General features: G+C 47.4%; 1 protein-coding gene across 1 annotated transcript in view; it reads right to left on the reverse strand.

Moving 5' to 3' along the window:
- Nucleotides 1-18,516, reverse strand: part of LOC130683271 (formin-like protein 1) — a gene marked incomplete at its 5' end in the record, with an annotated part of 44,737 nt that overhangs the window by 15,993 nt on the left and 10,228 nt on the right. Inside the window, 13 exons of the mRNA XM_057499528.1 lie at nt 7,778-8,000; nt 9,107-9,309; nt 9,996-10,120; nt 10,283-10,582; nt 10,822-11,074; nt 11,239-11,340; nt 11,870-12,019; nt 13,115-13,225; nt 13,501-13,614; nt 14,555-14,648; nt 14,865-14,941; nt 15,466-15,574; nt 17,199-17,336. Coding sequence (XP_057355511.1) covers nt 7,916-8,000; nt 9,107-9,309; nt 9,996-10,120; nt 10,283-10,582; nt 10,822-11,074; nt 11,239-11,340; nt 11,870-12,019; nt 13,115-13,225; nt 13,501-13,614; nt 14,555-14,648; nt 14,865-14,941; nt 15,466-15,574; nt 17,199-17,336 — 1,861 coding nt within the window. The remainder of the gene's footprint in view (nt 1-7,777; nt 8,001-9,106; nt 9,310-9,995; nt 10,121-10,282; nt 10,583-10,821; nt 11,075-11,238; nt 11,341-11,869; nt 12,020-13,114; nt 13,226-13,500; nt 13,615-14,554; nt 14,649-14,864; nt 14,942-15,465; nt 15,575-17,198; nt 17,337-18,516) is intronic.

Genomic DNA, 18,516 nt, shown 5'->3' on the forward strand with positions numbered 1-18,516 from the left:
AGAGAGAAATGAACCATGGAAATTGAAAAACACTGGTGGTGATTCCTCTGCAAAGATGATAACCAATCACATGGTCTTCATGTGTGCTATCTATACATTTTTCTTAGTGATGCCGTTGATCCTTGTACTTTCTCTACTCCATTAATACTAATAACTATTAATTTTGCTAAGGACCAAAATAGCCAAGAAAGGAATTACTGTTATGGCATCTAAGGTTCTCCTAAACTAAAATCAACAGACAATGGCCACTGGGAGAGAGGGATATGGTATTGCCATGGGGTTTTCTCCCTCTAGCTGCCTCTCCTTGCTTGCTAATAGTTCTTCATGCACCTTCTGCCCCTTCTGAGCCACTACTATATAAGCACAGATTTGGCCCAACACAGCAGCCCTTTCCTAGGAATTTTATATGTCCTGCATATTTTTGTCCCATTCTCCCAATGTAAAGTGTCTAGTGTGTATTCAATTCAGGAAATAATATGTTTAAGTATATAAGTATGAATCCCTATTAGTGATGTAAGGAGGTTTCTGTTCTTTAGATAAACTTCTTCCTCTAAGGGGAAAAGTCACATCTTGGGCTGCCATCTTGGAGCTGCTTACCAAAATACAGATCATTATTAAAGAAAAACAAATTCGCTATTCTGTTTTTCCTCATCTAACATGATCGGGCTCCCACCAGTTTGTAGCAATGCCTTTGAAAAGGCCCTCTAAGTTGGTAAGAGCTGGAAGTTTCCCATGCTCAGATTCCTTAAAAGGATGAAGAGTGTGCTGTACATTTAGCAGACTTGCCTCTAGTGCACAGGGACTACTGATTGAAGTCTATTTTGCTGTGTGTCTGGTTATGTTATCTGAACTTTTATGAAATCATTACAATAGGTCTGCATTGGAAATGCTTCTTTGTGAAAAACTAATTTTATTGAACACTGTCTAGAAAAAGAAATTGAAGCTGAGAACTCTTCCTTTATTGTGCACTTATAATTTCTACTGAATTCTGGTAGCCCTCTTTATAGTCACATTGACTAACTTTTCCCTCGTTTATATTCAGATTTACAAAATCTCACTCATACAAGGGAAGAGAAGCCATTTGGCCTAATGGTCGTCTTCAGATCACAAGTTACCAAGAATGGACTAACAGTCACCAAAGGGAAAGGGACTGGGGAGGATGGGTGGGAAGGGAGGGATGGGGGGGGAAAGGAGCATTATGATTACCACACATAATGTGGTGGGTGGGGGCCACAGGGAAGGCAGTATAGCAGCCGCAATGTTGTTCATGTAAGTGTATATTAATGATACCAAAAAATAATGAAAATAAAATAGAAAAAAAATGATAAATGTGCCAGGTGGGGAACTGAAACTCATTACATTGCTGATGGGAGTGTAAAACGGTACGACTATTCTGGAAAACTCTTTAACAGATGCTTATCAAGTTAAATAAACATTTACTAGGATAGAGTAAGTCCTTAACTAGTTATCATTTACTCAAAAGAAATTATAACACTGGCACACAGGAACTAGTACACAGCAGCTTTATTCACAATGGCCAAAAACTGCAAATAATACAAATATCTATCAATAAATTAATGTATTATAGAATTATGGTATATTAATATGTAATATGTAATATTGGCATCATGTAATATATAATAATGGCATCATAATAACAAGGAGTAGAGTACTGATACGTGGCAGCAACACAGGTTACTATGGAAAGCATTATGTTCAGCCAAATCTAGAAACAAAATAGTACATACTATACAATTTCCCTAAATTCTCTAACAGGCAAAATTTGTCTAAAGTGATAGATCTATGGTTGTCTGGGGCTAGTAGGGGGCAGAAAAGGGGATGTGAGAACAAAAGGAACCACAGGAACTTCACAGGATGATAGAATGTTCTACATATTATTAGGATAGTGAATTATACAAGTGTACCCTTTTCAAAACTCCAACTGTACACACATTTACTGCATGTAAGTCATACCTCAATTATATATATATATATATAGTGCAAACTTATGAACAAAGGATGGAAGGATCTGTATGAAATGCTAATATTTCTCTCTTAAAGTAAGTAGGGCTGTGAAGAGCATTACCTCTTAGCCTAGACATCTGTATTACCTAAATTTTTGTAGCAATCACTCATAATTTTAAGAAATTTTGTTCTAAATTTGAGAAAAATAAAACAGAATATTTTAAAAACCACAACACATACTCTAATTAGGGAGACTACCCAAATGGCTATTAGCAAATTTTTTTTAATCCACAAAAGACTAACGCATTTTTTTAAATTTCTATGTCAAAAAATTTGAATCAAACACAAGAATGGAAACATCCAGATTAAGGGTTAATTAAGGGTTAATATTCCTTAAATATATACATAGCATTCAAATCACTCAGAAAGTACCTAATCCACCAATATATAAATGGCCAAAGGATATCAACATTCCATAAACAGGTAATATAAATAATTGGGAGGAGAAGTCAAAACCTCAAGTCATGGCTGTAGTCATGAGTTTTCTGATTCCGTTTTCCTCTATCTCCTGGCTTTGACCTAAGAGTTGCCTGAGTAACTATTTTGATAGTGCTGATGACAAGAAAACCCTTAAAAGGAGTCCCCTTCTTCTATGCCAAAGGGGACCCTGTGATCTGGAGATGGTGAGGAAATATGCTGGGTTTTTTTCCTACTCTTTTTCCTCTTAGCCCTAGGCTTGCAGTGCCAGAGGAACAGAAAAACCCTGTGAGAAAAACCTTTCTCTCAGGCCAGAAAAGCTAGAAACAGGGCCTCTGTTGCCCAAACAGTATGAGGAGAATTGCCATTATGTTTTTTCTTCCTTTTCTCTCTTCTTTCTGCACTTTATACAAGGACAGCCCCAGTTACGGGGGAACTGTACAATGCAGAAGTCTAAAGGCATCTGTGTCTTTCTGATCAAAGTAACTGGGAAAAGGCCACTGGAAACTGAAGAGAATGGGGGAGATCATGGAGAAGAAACAACTGGAAAAGACATCCCTATTCTGGGTATAAAGTCATACAAATAACAACTTGTGTTTGTTTAAAATAGACTCAGAAAGTATAGCAAAGGCTATGAGAAAGAGAACTAATAATGTATGATATATACTACTGCCTAAGTCCTAGACTATCACTGAGAGACATAGCACAGGGCAAATGTAAAGAGCACAGGGAAAGTTTTGAAAGCAGAACTGGTATTAGAACCACCACCCACAGAAAGTGAGACAGAACATATCATCTACACTGGTTGCTGTCTGCTAAAACAAACAAATCAACCTTCTCCAGAAGATGCAAACATGACTCAGAAATGACCACATCATATTCAAAATGACCAGAATAAAATCTAAAATTTACTGCACATGCTAAAACAAACAACACACACACACACCACTGGAGAATGTGACAAATTCTCAAGGAAAAGAAAGGACAGATGCCTATTTTGAGATGCCTAATGTTGGAATTATCACATAAGACTTTAAGGCAGCTATTATAACCATAGTAAATGCAGTAATGGTTAACACTCTCAAAATAATTGGAAAGACTGAAGTTCTTAGCAGAAAAATAAAAACTATAAAAGAAGATCCACATCGAGAAATTTAGAACTGAAAAATATAATTACCAGAAATTACAAAAGAAATTGCATGGGCTCAACCACTGAACAGAGATGATAGAAGGGTCTGTAAACTTGAAGATAACAGAGCAGCAGAAATTATCTACACTGAAGAAAAGATAGGAAAAAAACATTGGAAAAAACGAATACATCCTTAGAAACTTGTGGGACAGTACCAAACTGTCTAAATTTCACATTATAGGTGTTATATAAAGGAAAAGAAAATTTTATTTTTTTAGAGAAAATAATTCTTACTAAAAGCAGGAAAGGGCCCAGATTTGACAAAAACATAAATTTAGAGATTCAAGATGCTCAGCAAGCCCCAAACAGAGCAAATTCAAAAGAGTTTAGGCCTGATAAGGCCTAAAATTAAAATCAGTAATAAACAGTTAGGCCTGATAAAGCCTAGACATGTCATAATGCTAAAAAGCAAAGATAAACTAAAATTCGAATGATCACAGATTTCTCATAAAATACAATGGAGGACACAGAATGTTGAATGATTAAGGTGAGGAAAGGAAAGAACTGCCAACCCAGAAGAGAATCCTTTATCTAAGCAAAAGTCTTGTAGAATGAATGCAAAAAACAGAGAGAGAGAGAGAGAGAGAGAGAGAAAGACTTAGATGAAGGAAAGCGAAGAGAATCTGACCTCCATTAAGGGAAATGTAAAATATTAAACAAAAGACAGCTGAAGGCTATATTAATACTACATGAAATATTCAGAGCTTCAGAGCTAGGAAAATCACAAGGAGTAGAGAGAGACATTACATATGTCATGATTCCATTCATCAAATTATTTAGGCCTGCTCTAATCTTTATTATGTCCCTCCTTCTACTGACTTTGGGCCTCATTTGTTCTACTTTCTCTAGTTTTGTTAATTGTGAGTTTAGACTGTTCATATTGGATTTTTCTTCTTTCCTGAGGCAGGCCCGCATTGCAATATACTTCCCTCTTAGCACGGCCTTCACTGTGTCCCACAGATTTTGCAGTGTTGAATTAGTGTTGTCATTTGTCTCCATATATTGCTTGATCTGTTTTTATTTGGTCATTGATCCATTGATTATTTAGGAGCATGTTGTTAAGCCTCCATGGGTTTGTAGGCTTTTTCATTTCCTTTGAGTAATTTATTTCTACTTTCATACCTTGGTGGTCTGAGAAGCTGGTTCAATTTCAACATTTTTGAATTTACTGAGGCTCTTTTTTGTGGCCTAGTATATGGTCTATTCTTGAAAACGTTCCATGTGCACCTGAGAAGAATGTGTATCCTGTGGCTTTTGAGTGGAGTGTTCTCTAGATATTTGTTAGGTCCATCTGTTCTAATGTGTTGTTCAGTACCTCTGTCTCCTTACTTATTTTCTGTCTGGTTGATCTGTACTTTGGAGTGAGTGATGTGTTGAAGTCTCCTAAAATGAATGCATTGCATTCTATTTCCTCTTTTAATTCTGTTAGTATTTGTTTCACATATGTAGGTGCTCCTGTGTTGGGTGCAGAGATATTTATAATGATTATATCCTCTTGTTGGACTGACCCCTTTATCATTATGTAATGTCCTTCTTTGTTTCTTGTGACTTTCTTTGTTTTGAAGTCTACTTTGTCTGATACAAGTACTGCAACTCCTGCTTTTTTCTCCCTATTAGATGCATGAAATATCGTTTTCCACCCATTTACTTTCAGTCTGTGTATGTCTTTGGGTTTGAAGTGAGTCTCTTGTAGGCAGCATATAGACAGGTCTTGTTTTGTTATCCATTCAGTGACTCTATGTCTTTGGATTACTATATTCAAACCATTTACATTTAGGGTGATTATCGATAGGTATGTACTTATTGCCATCGCAGGCTTTAGATTCGTGGTTACCAAAAGTTCAAGTCTAACTTCCTTACTATCTAAGAGTCTAACTAAACTCACTTAGTATGCTATTACAAACACAATCTTAAGGTTGTTATTTTTTTTCTCTGCCTTTTCTTCCTCCTCCATTCTTTATATATTAGGTATCATATTCTGTACTCTTTTTCTATCCCTTAACCTACATTGGGGTAGTTGATTTAATTTTGCATTTGCTTAGTAATTAATTGTTCTGCTTTCTTTACTGTGGTTTTATTACCTCTGGTGACAGTTATTTAGCCTTAGGAACACTTCCATCTATAGGACTCCCTCCAAAATACACTGCAGAGACAGTTTGTGGGAGGTAAATTCTCTCAGCTTTTGCTGATCTGGAAATTGTTTGTTGCTCCTTCAACATTAAATGATTATCTTGCTGGGTAGAGTATCTTGGTTCCAGGCACTTCTGCTTCATTGCATTAAATACATCGTGCCACTTCCTTCTGGCCTGTAAGGTTTCTGCTGAGAAGTCTGATGATAGCCTGATGGGTTTTCCTTTGTACGTGATCTTTTTTCTCTCTCTACCTTCTTTTAATACTCTGTCCTTACCCTTCATCTTTGCCATTTTAATTATTATATCTTTTGGTGCTGTCTGTCTTGGCTTCCTTGTGTTGAGAGATCTGTGCACCTCCACAGCCTGAGAGACTATCTCCTTCCCCAGATTGGGGAAGTTTTCAGCAATTACCTCCTCAAAGACACTTTGCCTTTTTCTCTCTCTTCTTCTTCTGGTACCCCTCTAATATGAATATTGTTCCATTTGGATTGGTCACACAGTTCTCTCAATATTCTTTCATTACTAAAGATCCTTTTTTCTGTGCCTCAGCTTCATTGTTTCCTCTTCTCCACTTTCTTCTTCATTTATCCTCTCCTCCACCATATCGAATTCACTTTTAAATTCCCCCATTGTACTCTGTAATGAATGGATCTCTGTGCTGATTTCTTTCCTGAGTTTTTGAATGTTTTTCTGTACCTCCATGGTCATGTTTATGATTTTTTTTTGGAATCTCTTTCAGGAAGGTTGATGAGTTCATTTCATTTTCACTTGACCATTTTCCGGTGTTTTGGGGATTTTTGGATTGAACCAGGCTCCTTTGAGATTTCATATTTGTATGTGGCACCCTCTAGTACCCAGAAGGTCTACTCTCTGGAGCTGCTTAGCCCATGGAGCAATGTCAGCAGTCACAGGGGGGCAGCGCTGGTGACTGAGGATTGGGAGGAGCTGTTTCCTGCTTCCCAGCTACCGTGCCTCTCTACACAGACAGACCAGTGGGCCAAGCACACAGGTGTAACCCTCTGTGCTTTGCCTTTGTAGCTGCTGTAGGCAGGGCCTCCCTTGGCTGGACTGATGCCAGGGAAGGGGTAGCTGGTTTGCAAGCCAGTGCCAGCTGGCCAGAAGGTGCAGCAGGCTGCATATCATGGTGGAAGGCTTCGGAGCTGTATAGCCAGCCAGGGGGATGGAGCGCCTGAAGTTCCTGAAAAGTTCCCAACCTGCTGGGTAGAGTGCACCTGGACAATTTTGTCTACCTGTCCTTTTTCCTGAGCAGCAAGCCCTGTGCAATCCTTGCTCATTTAGTAGCCGTCTCACTGTTAGGAAGTCTCTCAGACTGCCTGCCTTTCTTTGGTCCCAGAGCAGCCGGATGTGGATCCCTGTTTTCCACAAGCCGCTGGAATCTCACTCTCCAAGTATTCCTCCTGTCTTAGCTTTCAAACCCCACTAATCTCCAGAGCACAATGCAATATAGGTTTGTGCTCCCACAGCAGATCTCCAGGGTTGGGTGTTCAGCAGTCCTAGGCCTCCACCCTCTCCCCCTCCATTTCTCTTCCTTCTGCCAGTGAGCTGGGGTGAGAGAAGTGCGTGGGTCACCCCAGATCACGGCTTTGGTATGTTACCCTTTTTGAGGTCTGTTCTTTTCTCCAGGTGTAAGCAGTCTGGTGCTGCCCTCTTTCCTGTTGATCTTTTAGGGTTAGTTGTATTAACTATATTTTCTTATTATATGTGGTTTTGGGAGGAGGCCTCTGTCTCACCTCTCACATCGTCATGTTTAATCTCATCTACCCGACTTAACCACTGTTACATGATAAAAGTATCAAGTTATCAGGACATAATTCCCTATCTACTGGTTTCCGACTCAGCACTTGATATTTTACCTATTATATACATATTTCTCCCTTTCCCCAGTTGATTTGCTAGTTCTGGGGAACAGATACCCTAACATCAAAATGCCATCTTGGTTATTTTGAAATAGTAACAAGTTAGAAAAAGTACATTAGTAATACTGGTCAGCTACCTCTTTTTCCACAGCAGCCTGATGTTTCTTGATCAGTTTCTTCATTTTTGCAGCAAAGTTGTTACACTGTTTCAAGATCTTTCTCTAATCTGAGGCAATGCTCATCCATCTCAGCCTTTAGCTTATCTTTCAGAGTCATCAGCTGTTTCTGATGTTGCTGCGGCATTCTCTTACAGCCAGACATTTGTTCTCTGAGCTCTTGTTCTGGCATTTGCCTTGTAACCTACAACAATGGAGAGGAAAGAATGAAATAAAGCAAAACCATTTTCTTTCAAAACCATCTTAGACCAGTCTACTATCAACTAAGTAGGTAATTCATGTAGGAGATCCCAGTCAACAGCTTCTAATAAAATTTCATCTGAAAAAGCAGACAAGCTAGCTGGTTCTAAAATTTAAATGGGAATGTAAAGGACCTAGAATAGCCAAAATTTTGAGGGGGGACAAAAAGTTTGTAGATGTAAATTCAGTAATCTAAACAGTGTGGCATTGGTATAAGGACAGGCTGAATAGAGCAAAGGAACACAGTAAATCTGGAAATGGACCCACATATATTCAGTCAATTGATTTGCTACCAAAAAGTCAAGTTAATTCAAAGAGGAAAGGAAAGTTTTTAACAAATTCTGCTGTAACAACTGGTTCTCTGTATTCAAAATAAATAAATGCTTAATCATGGTATATATAGAAATTAATTTGAAAAGAGTCACTTGAGCTAAACCTAAAATCCAGAATCATACACCAGAAGAAAACACAGAATATTGTCATGACCTTGGGGTCACCAAATATTTCTTGGGTAGGACACAAAAAACAGTGACTATAATGAAAAAAATGTACAAACTGGATTGTTAGAGACAAAACTCACATAATGTATGATTAATCATTTAAAGTAAACAATTCAGTAGTATTTAGTACATTCATGATGTTTTGTAAGACTGCCCACCAATGGTGAAGGTCCTCAAGTTGTTATTTACCAACAGCTTCAGGGAACAAGAGACAGGAGTTGAGAGAAGTTGCGAGCCAGGCAGCCTGGGGTTCCTGTCATATATCACTGGCAGATGCCCAGCTGCAAATATCTGGACCTGAGTGCCCATAGCTCGGTGAGGAGGCAGGAAGGGAATGGAAACATCTCTCCCCCAACATGGACACACAGTATGGACTCAGTTTTCTTGGCCTAAAAATGGAATGAGGTTCCCCACCCCATCCCTGACCAGGGTTGGTATGAAGCTTGATGGGTTCTGTCCTATTGTTGGCACTTTTACTAGGATCTGCCTGATGACCCTGACCTAGAAGAGAGAGCTAGGCTGCCCACAAGCCCAGGTCAGAGGTACTCACGTCTTAATAGCTTGGCAGATGCGGTTGGCCCCCAGGTTGCCCTTGCGCAGGGTGATGGCCAGATTTTTGGCCCGGTTGGCCTCAATGAGGGTGGCCTTGCTGGGGGCCTTCTGGGCTGCCTTACCCTTGAGAGCGTTGAGGTCCAGACTGGGACCTTGGGACTTAGTCTTGAATTGCTCCTCAAAGTCACTCATGTCCAGCTCCTGAAGGCACGGGGAGAGGAGGTGGGGCTGGGTGGGGCCAGGGGCTGGTACCTTCCTGACTGAGTATTGTGCTAGGTGCTAGAGCCACCCACCCAGCCCTGAACAGGCCACCCACAGAGAAACAAACCCATCAGCAGCTTGACCACTGGCCCTGATGGGGGATCCAAGGGAAACGGGGAACACTGAGAAGCAGCAGCAGCGCCCACCCCAGGGGACCCAGACTCCAAGCTGCTACAGCTGAAGGAAGAACTGACTTGGCCAGGAATGAAAGGGGAAAGGGAAGCACATTCCAGGCTGAGCGAGCAGCATGAGCAATGGCCTGGGGACGAGAAAACACATCCCTTCCAGAAAACTGAATGTGGCATTATAAGGGCTGGAGCCCTGGTTGTTTGGGAGATGGTGGGAGGGGGAGTCTGAAAGCTGGAAAGAGAAGTCGGACTTGGGGGAGGGATGCACCCCTCTGCAAAGATGGAGGGGAACGTCTCCAGAGGAGTAAGGGTACACTGCCTACTAGATGCACTAATCCAGTTTGGCCTTAACACCCACCGGTGGGCCTCCATGTCATCTGTAAAATGGGTGTGTGTGTGTTGGGGGGAGGGCTGGAGATAACAACACCCAGTGCCCAGCAGGATCTGGGCAAGTGCCCACTGGTGCCCACACTGGCAGCAAGGCAGGGCCACACTCACCTGTAGCACCTTCTCATCATTGAGCTCAGTGAAGACAGTACCCGTGATCTGGCTGGGTTTCAGAGCCACCCAGTTTAAGAGTGGCATTCTGAACTTGGTCTGGATGGGTTTCTTGGCCTTCACGCCTGGGACAGGGGGGAACTGGTGAGCGCTGGGCAGTAGGCAGTATAACGGCTGGAGGGAGCTGGGGCCCAGCCAGACTGACAGAACAGGCAAGAGACAGTACGCCACCCCCAAAGGATGGAGTCCCTCCTTCCATCCCCCCCAGTTCTGGGCGGTCCTCTCACCTGGGCCCATCTCTGGGCCGGGCCCTACAAGGGCATCAGAGGGACCACCCGGAGGCGGTGGGGGCGGTGGAGGCACCGGTCCATCTGCACCTGAAGGCGGCGGGGGCGGCGGCGGGGGTGGTGGCACCCCTCCCGGCAGCGGAGGTGGGGGCGGCGGATCCGGGGTGCCTGGGAGGGGCGAGGCCAGTGGAGGCGCCAAGGGCGGTGCTTCCTGCTGGTTGGAGAGGCTGGGCAGTGGGGGCGGTGGAGGTGGCGGTGGAGGTGCTGCTCCGGAAACTGGTTCCGCTGCAGATGGGAGATCTGAGCCCAGCGAGAACGGGGAACCCGGGACGGGAAGAGGGGAAATGTCAACTTCTTGGTTTGGATGGTTTTGCGGCCGCCTCCCCGCCCTACGCATGCGCACTCAGCCCATCGCCTACCCACCCGCACCTACCTGGGCCACGCCTACGACCCAAACCTACGTCTCTCAACTCCTCCAGCCGGAGACGTCCCCCAGGCCCTCGTTTCTACCACCCCACCAGCCGGAAGCTCCTGCGCACCTGCGCTCGGGGAGCCCATAGGCAGCCCCGGAGTCGGCGCATCACCGCCGCTCGGAGTTGCCACAGCGACCGGGAGGATCTCGATGGAAACAGCATCTCCAGGCCCCCGCAGGATACGGATTAACCCCTTCTCCTCCAGCTCCTCCATCTTCACCTCAAGGGCCGAAGGTCGCGCCGGGTGGGGAGCAGGCATTTTCTCAGGCTCAGAGGGGCGCCTGGATGCGCCCATGGGGGTCGACTCGCTGAAGCGCTCCTGTGAGGCCGGGGGAAGGGATCAGTATCCACCAGCAGGTCTGGCACAGAACCCCTATCCTCTTGCCAGGGTGGAGGCTATGCAAAGCCTGGGAGCCCCAAATGGTCTGTTCTTGAGAGCCAGGACGTGCACAGGACTGTTCCAGTGCACGCCCCCAGGCTTACCCGCAGGGTCTCCAACTCCTTTCTGGCCTGGCTTAGCTGCTTTTCAAGCTCCGCGATCTTGGCCATGGATTCGTTCTCCGCGTCCCGAAGCCGCTCTGTCAGCTGTGGCACCGGCACATGGTGAGCTCCCACCCGCTACGGGGCACTGGCACCACCAGTGACGGGGCAGCATCAGGCATGCCTGCCTGGAGGTCTGGGGGAGGCTTCCGGATGTGCTTAGACCATATTACCGTGGGTGGGCCGAGCCTGGCACTTGAACCCAAGTAGTGAGGCACTGGGGGCACTAAAGTTCTCTCCAGAGAGGAAACCAAAGCACCACTGATGAGGCAGAGGGGTGGAGAGGAGACTGAGCTAGGAGGGGCCCCCAGAACCCAGTTCCACCCAAGTCAGGGCCTAGACTCTAAGCACTTGGTGAGGAGGGGCCTGTCCTCCTCAGAGATCCAGCACAGTGTGCAGCTAAATGAACACTCATTGAGAGAGACACCCAGAGGATTCAGGATTTGGATTCAGGCCAATCTCAGGGGCCAGACAGACAGCCGCCCCCAGCTGACACCTAGAACCAGTGTCCAATGCCAGTGTGAGGCCCTGTGGGCCTACTGTGTGCTAGGCTGAGTTCAGGAGGAGCTCTCACCAGGGCCACCTGCTCCTGCAGTTCCTCCATGTGTTCCAGCACAGCATTCTTGGTCTCAGTGTCTTCCAGCAGGGCGCCCACATCGAAAATATTGTCCAGGTATGCCTGAATCTGCACCTGCAGCTTGTCACTCTCTGTGAGCCGCAGCCTCTGTTCCCCAAATGGAAGGAGCACGGTTAAGTCCTGATGTGAGCAGTCTTTCCAATACCTGCCATCAACCCCAAACTCCAGAGGAAGGGACTTGGCCCTAGCCTGTTTTCCTTTACTTTTTATTGAGATATAATGCACATACCATAAAACTCAGTATTTTAAAGTGTACCACTCCATAGTTTTTAGTATATTCACAAGGTAATTCCATCTCCACTAATTCCAGACCATTTTCTTCATTCCAGAAAGAACCCCTGTACCTGTAAGCAATCTCCGATTCTCTCCTCCACCAGCCCCTGGCAACCACCAATCTATTTTCTGTCTCTATGGATTTGCCTATTCTGGACATTTCATGTGAAGGGATCAGATAATATTCAGACTTTTGTGTCTGGCTTCTGTCACTTAGCATGTTTTCAAGGTTCACCCATGTGGTAGCACGTATCAGTACATCATACCTTTTTTATGGCTATGTAATGTTCCATTGTATGGCCATCTCACTCTAGTCTGCTTTTCATCTTTTATTAATCCTAGCTTTCAAAAATCTAATCCCAAAGGCTCCACTCCTCCAGGAAGCCTCCCAAATGAATGAGGGAAGCTGCAGTTTCTCTGCCTCAGCTGGACCAGGAAGCATCAAGCCCCTTTGCCTCCCTTCCCAAGGGCAAGGAATTCCTCCATGACCTAGGCCCGCCCAGCATGAGCTGGCTCCCACTTGGGACCAATAGCCCTGGCTGCCCTATGTGCTTGAGTCAGAGTGGCTGTCTGAGGCTGAGGCTGAGGCTCATTCTTCCAGGGCCAGACTCAGTGCCCCCTAGAGCCTATTCTAGTGCCTGCAGCAGCAGCTCCATGGACTGGAAGCCAATTATGTGGCTACACCATTCTGTTTGGAGTCATTATTAACTTTATGAGTCTCCTGTTTCACGGATGGGAAAACTGAGATTCAGAAAGAGGAAGAGACCTACCCAAAGTCACATAGGCTAGGAAGTGGCAGAGTCAGGATTTGAACCAATGTCTGCATGACCACAATACCCAGGCTGCTAATCACTGAGCCATACTCTGCAATGGGCAAATGGTTAAGTCCCCTGGGAATGCAAGGCTCACCTCCAAGTATAGATCCAGGCGGAGGTGGGTAAACTCATATTGCAGGAAGACACGGAAGTTCTTGTTCTCCACCGAGTGGACCAGAATGTTGATGAATTGCATGCAGGCCACCTGGGGGACAGGAGACAAAAGCAGGTCTATGAACCTCTAAGTGGGGAGTGCTCAGTGCCTTCCATCCCCCATTTATCCCCAAGCCTCCTTGCCTTCCCACATTTCTCCCTCTACTGACCCAGCTATGTTCCTGCCTATATTTCTCCCCAGTGTCCCCTCCCTCCGGCCTCCCCATCTCTGACATCCACCCCTCCCCTAACAACCACTCAGTCCTCATACTCTGCAGGAGCAGAGCCCAGATCCCAGATCCCCAGGTCCCTAGCTGCTCCTTGCACCTGAGAGTGACCCAGCCCAGGCTGGGCCCCTGAGCTCATCATGAAGTCGATGTTGCTGTCCTCATTATGGAAATATTCCATCAGCTTTTCAAAGCGGTGCTGCTCCCCACACACCTGGGTGGGGGAAATGGCTGTCGGTGAGGCCCCAGTGACACACGTCCTAAGCCACGTTCCAGCTGCCACCCTTGTGCCTCTACAGGCTATTCTCAAGGGAAATCAAAAGCAGGCCAGCTCACTCTTCTGCTCAAAACCTCCTCTTCCTCTCCATCCCCCACAGGCCTCCCCATCACTTACTCCACTCTGGGCACAAGGGCATCCTGGGCATTCCCACCTCAGGGCCTCTGTACCTACTGTTCCAGCCACCTGGTGTGCTCTTCCTCGAGGTGGCCACCACAGCAAGTCCCTCACTTCCCTCACAGCTTTGCTCGAATCTCCTCTTCTTGGAGAGGCTTCCCTGACCACCCTGCAACTGGGTCCCCGTCTCCCAAAAGCATCCTTGATTTTTCCCCGTAGCATTTATTGTTTTCTAATGCACTGTCCAATTTGCTTATTTATTATATCGTTTATTTTCTGTCTTCCCATGCTTTCTTTTTCTTTTGTTCACTAAAGTATTCCAGGTACCCACACTGTGCCTGACATACAGTAGGCACTCAATAAATATTCATTAAGGGACTGAATGACCATGTGCTGCCTTATGAATGATATTCTCATGAATTTACTACTGCTGAGCCTGTTAACCGTGTCAACAGAGATGTATGTATGCAACTCTGAGATACATGGATAAGTCCAGTCTGGATCTGGTCAGGCTGAGGGTCAGAGGTTCAGCAGATCCCCATAGATGTCCCTGCAACCCCAGGCAATGCTGCTGTGTGGCCTTGTGTCTTCCCTTCAGAGTTTCCCCATCCCAGATCATCCCCACCCTGTGCTCCCCAAATGCCCACCCAACATCCCCAGCAGAGGCCACAGCTGCCAGCAGCACGGCTCCAAGAAACACTAGAAAGCAACTACATGTTTGTTGGTTGATGGGTTGGTTTTGGGGGGAGAGTTCCACTACCTCCTTGAAGTTGTCAAAGGCTGCAAGGATGATGTCGTGTCCTCCCCTCACCAGGCACACAGCTGCCAGCAGCTCCAGCACCAGAGCCTTGGTTCTGCAGAGAGAAGGGAAGGTTGTCATGTGACAGCAGGCAGACCCTGTTCTCATCCAAGGATGGATGTGAGCCTGGCCAGGGGAGGACAGGAGAGCTGATGGCGGCTGTAGAATGAGCCTGGGAGTTAAAATAGGGGGTTAGAACTGGGAACAGAGTAGGCAAGGGGCTAAAGCAGGAGAATCTAGATGTGGAGAAAGGTAGGGGCCTGGACCTCACCGGGGGTTCTTGTTGTTGAGGCTCAGAGCAATCTCATTGACACAGGCTGGGTGGTTCATGACGAGGCTGAAGCCAGACTGGGGAAAGAGGAGAGGTCAGCTCCTCCAGGCAGACCCCCAGGACTGCCAGCACCCTCCAGCCCCCCACCTTGGACATTGTCAGTGTCATGCCATTCTGATCTCTAACTGTCCTCAAGCTTAGGAAGTTCTTCATATCCAATCACAACCTCTTCTGCAGCAGCCAAAGCCTGGTCCCTCTTTTAAAATACATTTGTCTATTCAAGAGCTAATGACAGGGCTCAGTACCTCAGACACAGTGAGTCCTCAAAGGTTGGCTTCACCAACCACTCCTCCAAACAAAATAACCTAGAGCTGCTCTCCCCGTGTGCCCGGTGTCCAGCCTTTCTCAGTAGGCATACCTAAGTCCTCACATCAGGCATAGCCATGCCCCCCTTCATGTCCAGGCAACTCTAAGGGACCTGATCCCCAAGATTCTCCAGTGAGGGGACAGTTGACTCCGGGACTTTAACAGCTTAGGCAACCCCCAGTGAGGACAGGCCTGGCTCCCTAGGGCCCCTATTGCCCCACGCCCACTGACCGACCTGGTAGTTCATGATGGCACGCAAGCACATGATGCAGACGTGGACGTCGTCCTTCTGGCTGACAATACGGGAATTCCTCAGGGCCTTCCTGCTGTGGGCTGGGGTCAGCCTGAGCGGGGTGGGGAGGAGGCAGCAGGGGTCAGAGCCCCAAACCCAGCTTCCCGTTACCCCACCACCACTGAAATGGCCTCTGGAGTAAGAAAAGAGCACATTTGGAACCTGTGACTGTTGCTTCCCATCTACCCCACAAAAAAGAGGCCAGCTGAGGGCAGGAAGGCTTCCTCAGCCCCTAGGCCTGGGGACTAGCACGCTGCAGGGAGAGGAGATGGGAGGTCAGGAAAGCAGAAATGCTTAAGGGCGACTTGGCATTTAAAAGGGTTGCTGTGCTGTGGGGGGTAGAAAGCCTGTAGAGGGAAGAGACAGCCGACGCTTGGAAACCCCCGTAGACACACCCTCCACCAGGAGGCGCTCACAGACACACGGGCTTTTCTTCCGACTTGAGACGCTCTGAATTCAGACTGCTTGGGTTCAAATCCCAGCTCACCACTTACAAGGCAAGTTACATAATTCCCTGTGCCTCAGTTTCCTCATTTGTAAAAAATGAGTGATTGGTGACAACCTTTCAGAGAGGGTTCTCAGGACTATGAAATGAGTAGAACAGCTTCTCACATAATAAGAGCTGTGTGAATGTGCCTGATAATTCTTTGTTTAAAAATATGGGACTTTTTCACTGTTGCAGAACTGCCAATCGTGACTTAGACATCAGTTTCTCTTGACAAATTCTATCACATTTCCAACAACACTGGGAGGCCCCCCTCCTCCCTCAGAGTGCCACAGCACCCTTCTGCCATCGATGCTCAAATATGCCTCTGAGTCTGCTGATGCTGTTCCTTCTGCCTGGAATACCCTTCCCTGTCCCTATTACTGCCTGTACAGCCTGTATCCATCTGCAAGACATAGCTCAGTGCCATCTCTCCTGCAAACCTTCCCCAGGCAGTGGCCACCCCCATTCTCAAAGCTCCCAGTCACACCTCCACAACAGCCTGTCACACATGTCCCCTACTAGACTGAGGGCTCCCCAGGGTAAGGTAGTCTATCTCCTGAGCACCTGCCACCATGCCTGATACATAGTAAATGCTAAAAAATACTTGTTGAATGAATGAAAAAGAAAACATTGTGAGAGTTTGGGGCTTCATAGGAAGTTGGTCCCCTACACCCAAAGTGAAAAGGGAGGAAGTGGGACATGCCCGTGAGGCTCCAGGGCCATCGCCTTCCCTCTCCGTCTCCCAGCAGGATGCCCTCAGTTAGGGTGAGGGGGCCTATCCACAGCAGTTGAACCCAGGGGCATCAGTTGAACACCCCACCCAACACAACTACCACCCAGGGCGCCTACCAGGCATGCACCTGCCCCGAGGCGGCTACGTACCGGGGAGAAGGGGGGCACCTGGCAGCCACATGGGAGAAAACAGGGGGTTAGATGGGCACCAGAGGGGACCTACTGACCCAGAAACCCCTTCCTTATCCCAGACCCACCAAGATTCCAGCCTCTAGATCCCACTAGAGGCTTCTCAACACACCCATCACCTAAGCCCTGTTTGAGGCCCTTGTTCTGATCCTCAATGCCAGGCTACTCCTCCCAACATCCCCAAGGGTCTGGGGTGGGGCTGACTGGGTACAGCAGTCTAGGGATCAATTGTCATTCTCCCCACCACCCTGCCATGGGACCCACATACCTGATGGTCAGGTGGCGACTCTTGGGCTGTGGTGGCAAGGATGAGGGTGAACCCTTGCTGAGGTCTTCCACTGACTGCTCCAGGGGCTTGCTCTTCTCTGATCCAGGGACCCCATTGTCTGTGCTGTCTATGTCATACCTGCAGGGTTGGAGTGGGGCTGGAGGCCACTGCATGGAGTAATTAGGAGAGGGCTTGGGGAAAGGGAAGGGGATACAGATATGCAGGAAACCAGGGATCCAGAGGAGGAGGCACTGGGCCAGGCACAGCAGGGAAACAGGGAATGGTAGAACACAAGAGTAAACCACCCAGGTCCCAGCTGGCCACCCCAGGTCACATCTGTCCCTGTCTGTGGCAGGTCTTCAGGAAGGGCACCTCTCAGGGCCAAGTGCAGGGGTCCCAGGCAGGCTTGGGCTGCACTGTTTGAAGTGGCCAGAACAGCGGCAGAGCACAGAGAAGCATGGATCAAGGCTCTCAGAAGCAACACGGGGCTGCAGCGGGCGCTTATGTGACAGAGCACTGGGCAAAGGCCAGGTACTCAAGGAGCACATCCAGGCCACGGTTCTCCTTGTTCAGGAACTCCTGCACCCACCTGCGGGGCACAGCGCTCCCTGAGTTCTAGCCAGGAAGAAGGTCCTACCCAGAGCGGGCTCAGAACGGGCAGAGCAAGGGCCCAGAGGTAAGCTTCCCCCAGGAAGACACCAACCAGCCCCAGCCCCAGAAAACCCAGCAACACTAGTGGGTGCCAGGGGGCCCAGGCAGGACCCAAGTCCCAGCCGTGCTTCGAGGGGCAGGGAGAGGTGCCCAGGAGAGGAGGCAGAGCGGCTGCCCTGGCCTCCTGACCCAGAGGCGGCCCACAGGCACAGCCTGTGCTGGGGGCAGGGGAGTAGCGAGGGGTAGCCCCGGGGGCTGCCGGGAGGCAGAGGGAGAGCTGAGCCCTTGCTCACCCAATGTGGTTTGTCCTCAGGGAGATCTCCAGCTCCCGCAGCACCTGTGTGGACTCCTGAACTCTCCTCTTAAACTGGGGGCCAAGAACAGAGGACTCTGGTTGGGGGAGCTTCAGTCTCCCTCAGGCACACCAAGCCCTGATAGAACAGCCAGCACCACCCACCCTTCCCCCAACAACTGGCCTTTCACGTTCGGCCTCCCCCACAACCCGTACACACCTGCCTGAGCAGAAAAAGCATTCTCAGGCTGTGCACACTCTCCCATGCACAGACACTCATGCATGGACACAGGGTACACACACATACCTCCATATACAAACTTACAGAACACACATACACAACCATATGCAGGGATATGGTACATGCATGTTCAA

Source organism: Manis pentadactyla, chromosome 4 (genome assembly GCF_030020395.1).
Source record: "Manis pentadactyla isolate mManPen7 chromosome 4, mManPen7.hap1, whole genome shotgun sequence".
Classification (NCBI taxonomy): Eukaryota; Metazoa; Chordata; class Mammalia; order Pholidota; family Manidae; genus Manis; species Manis pentadactyla.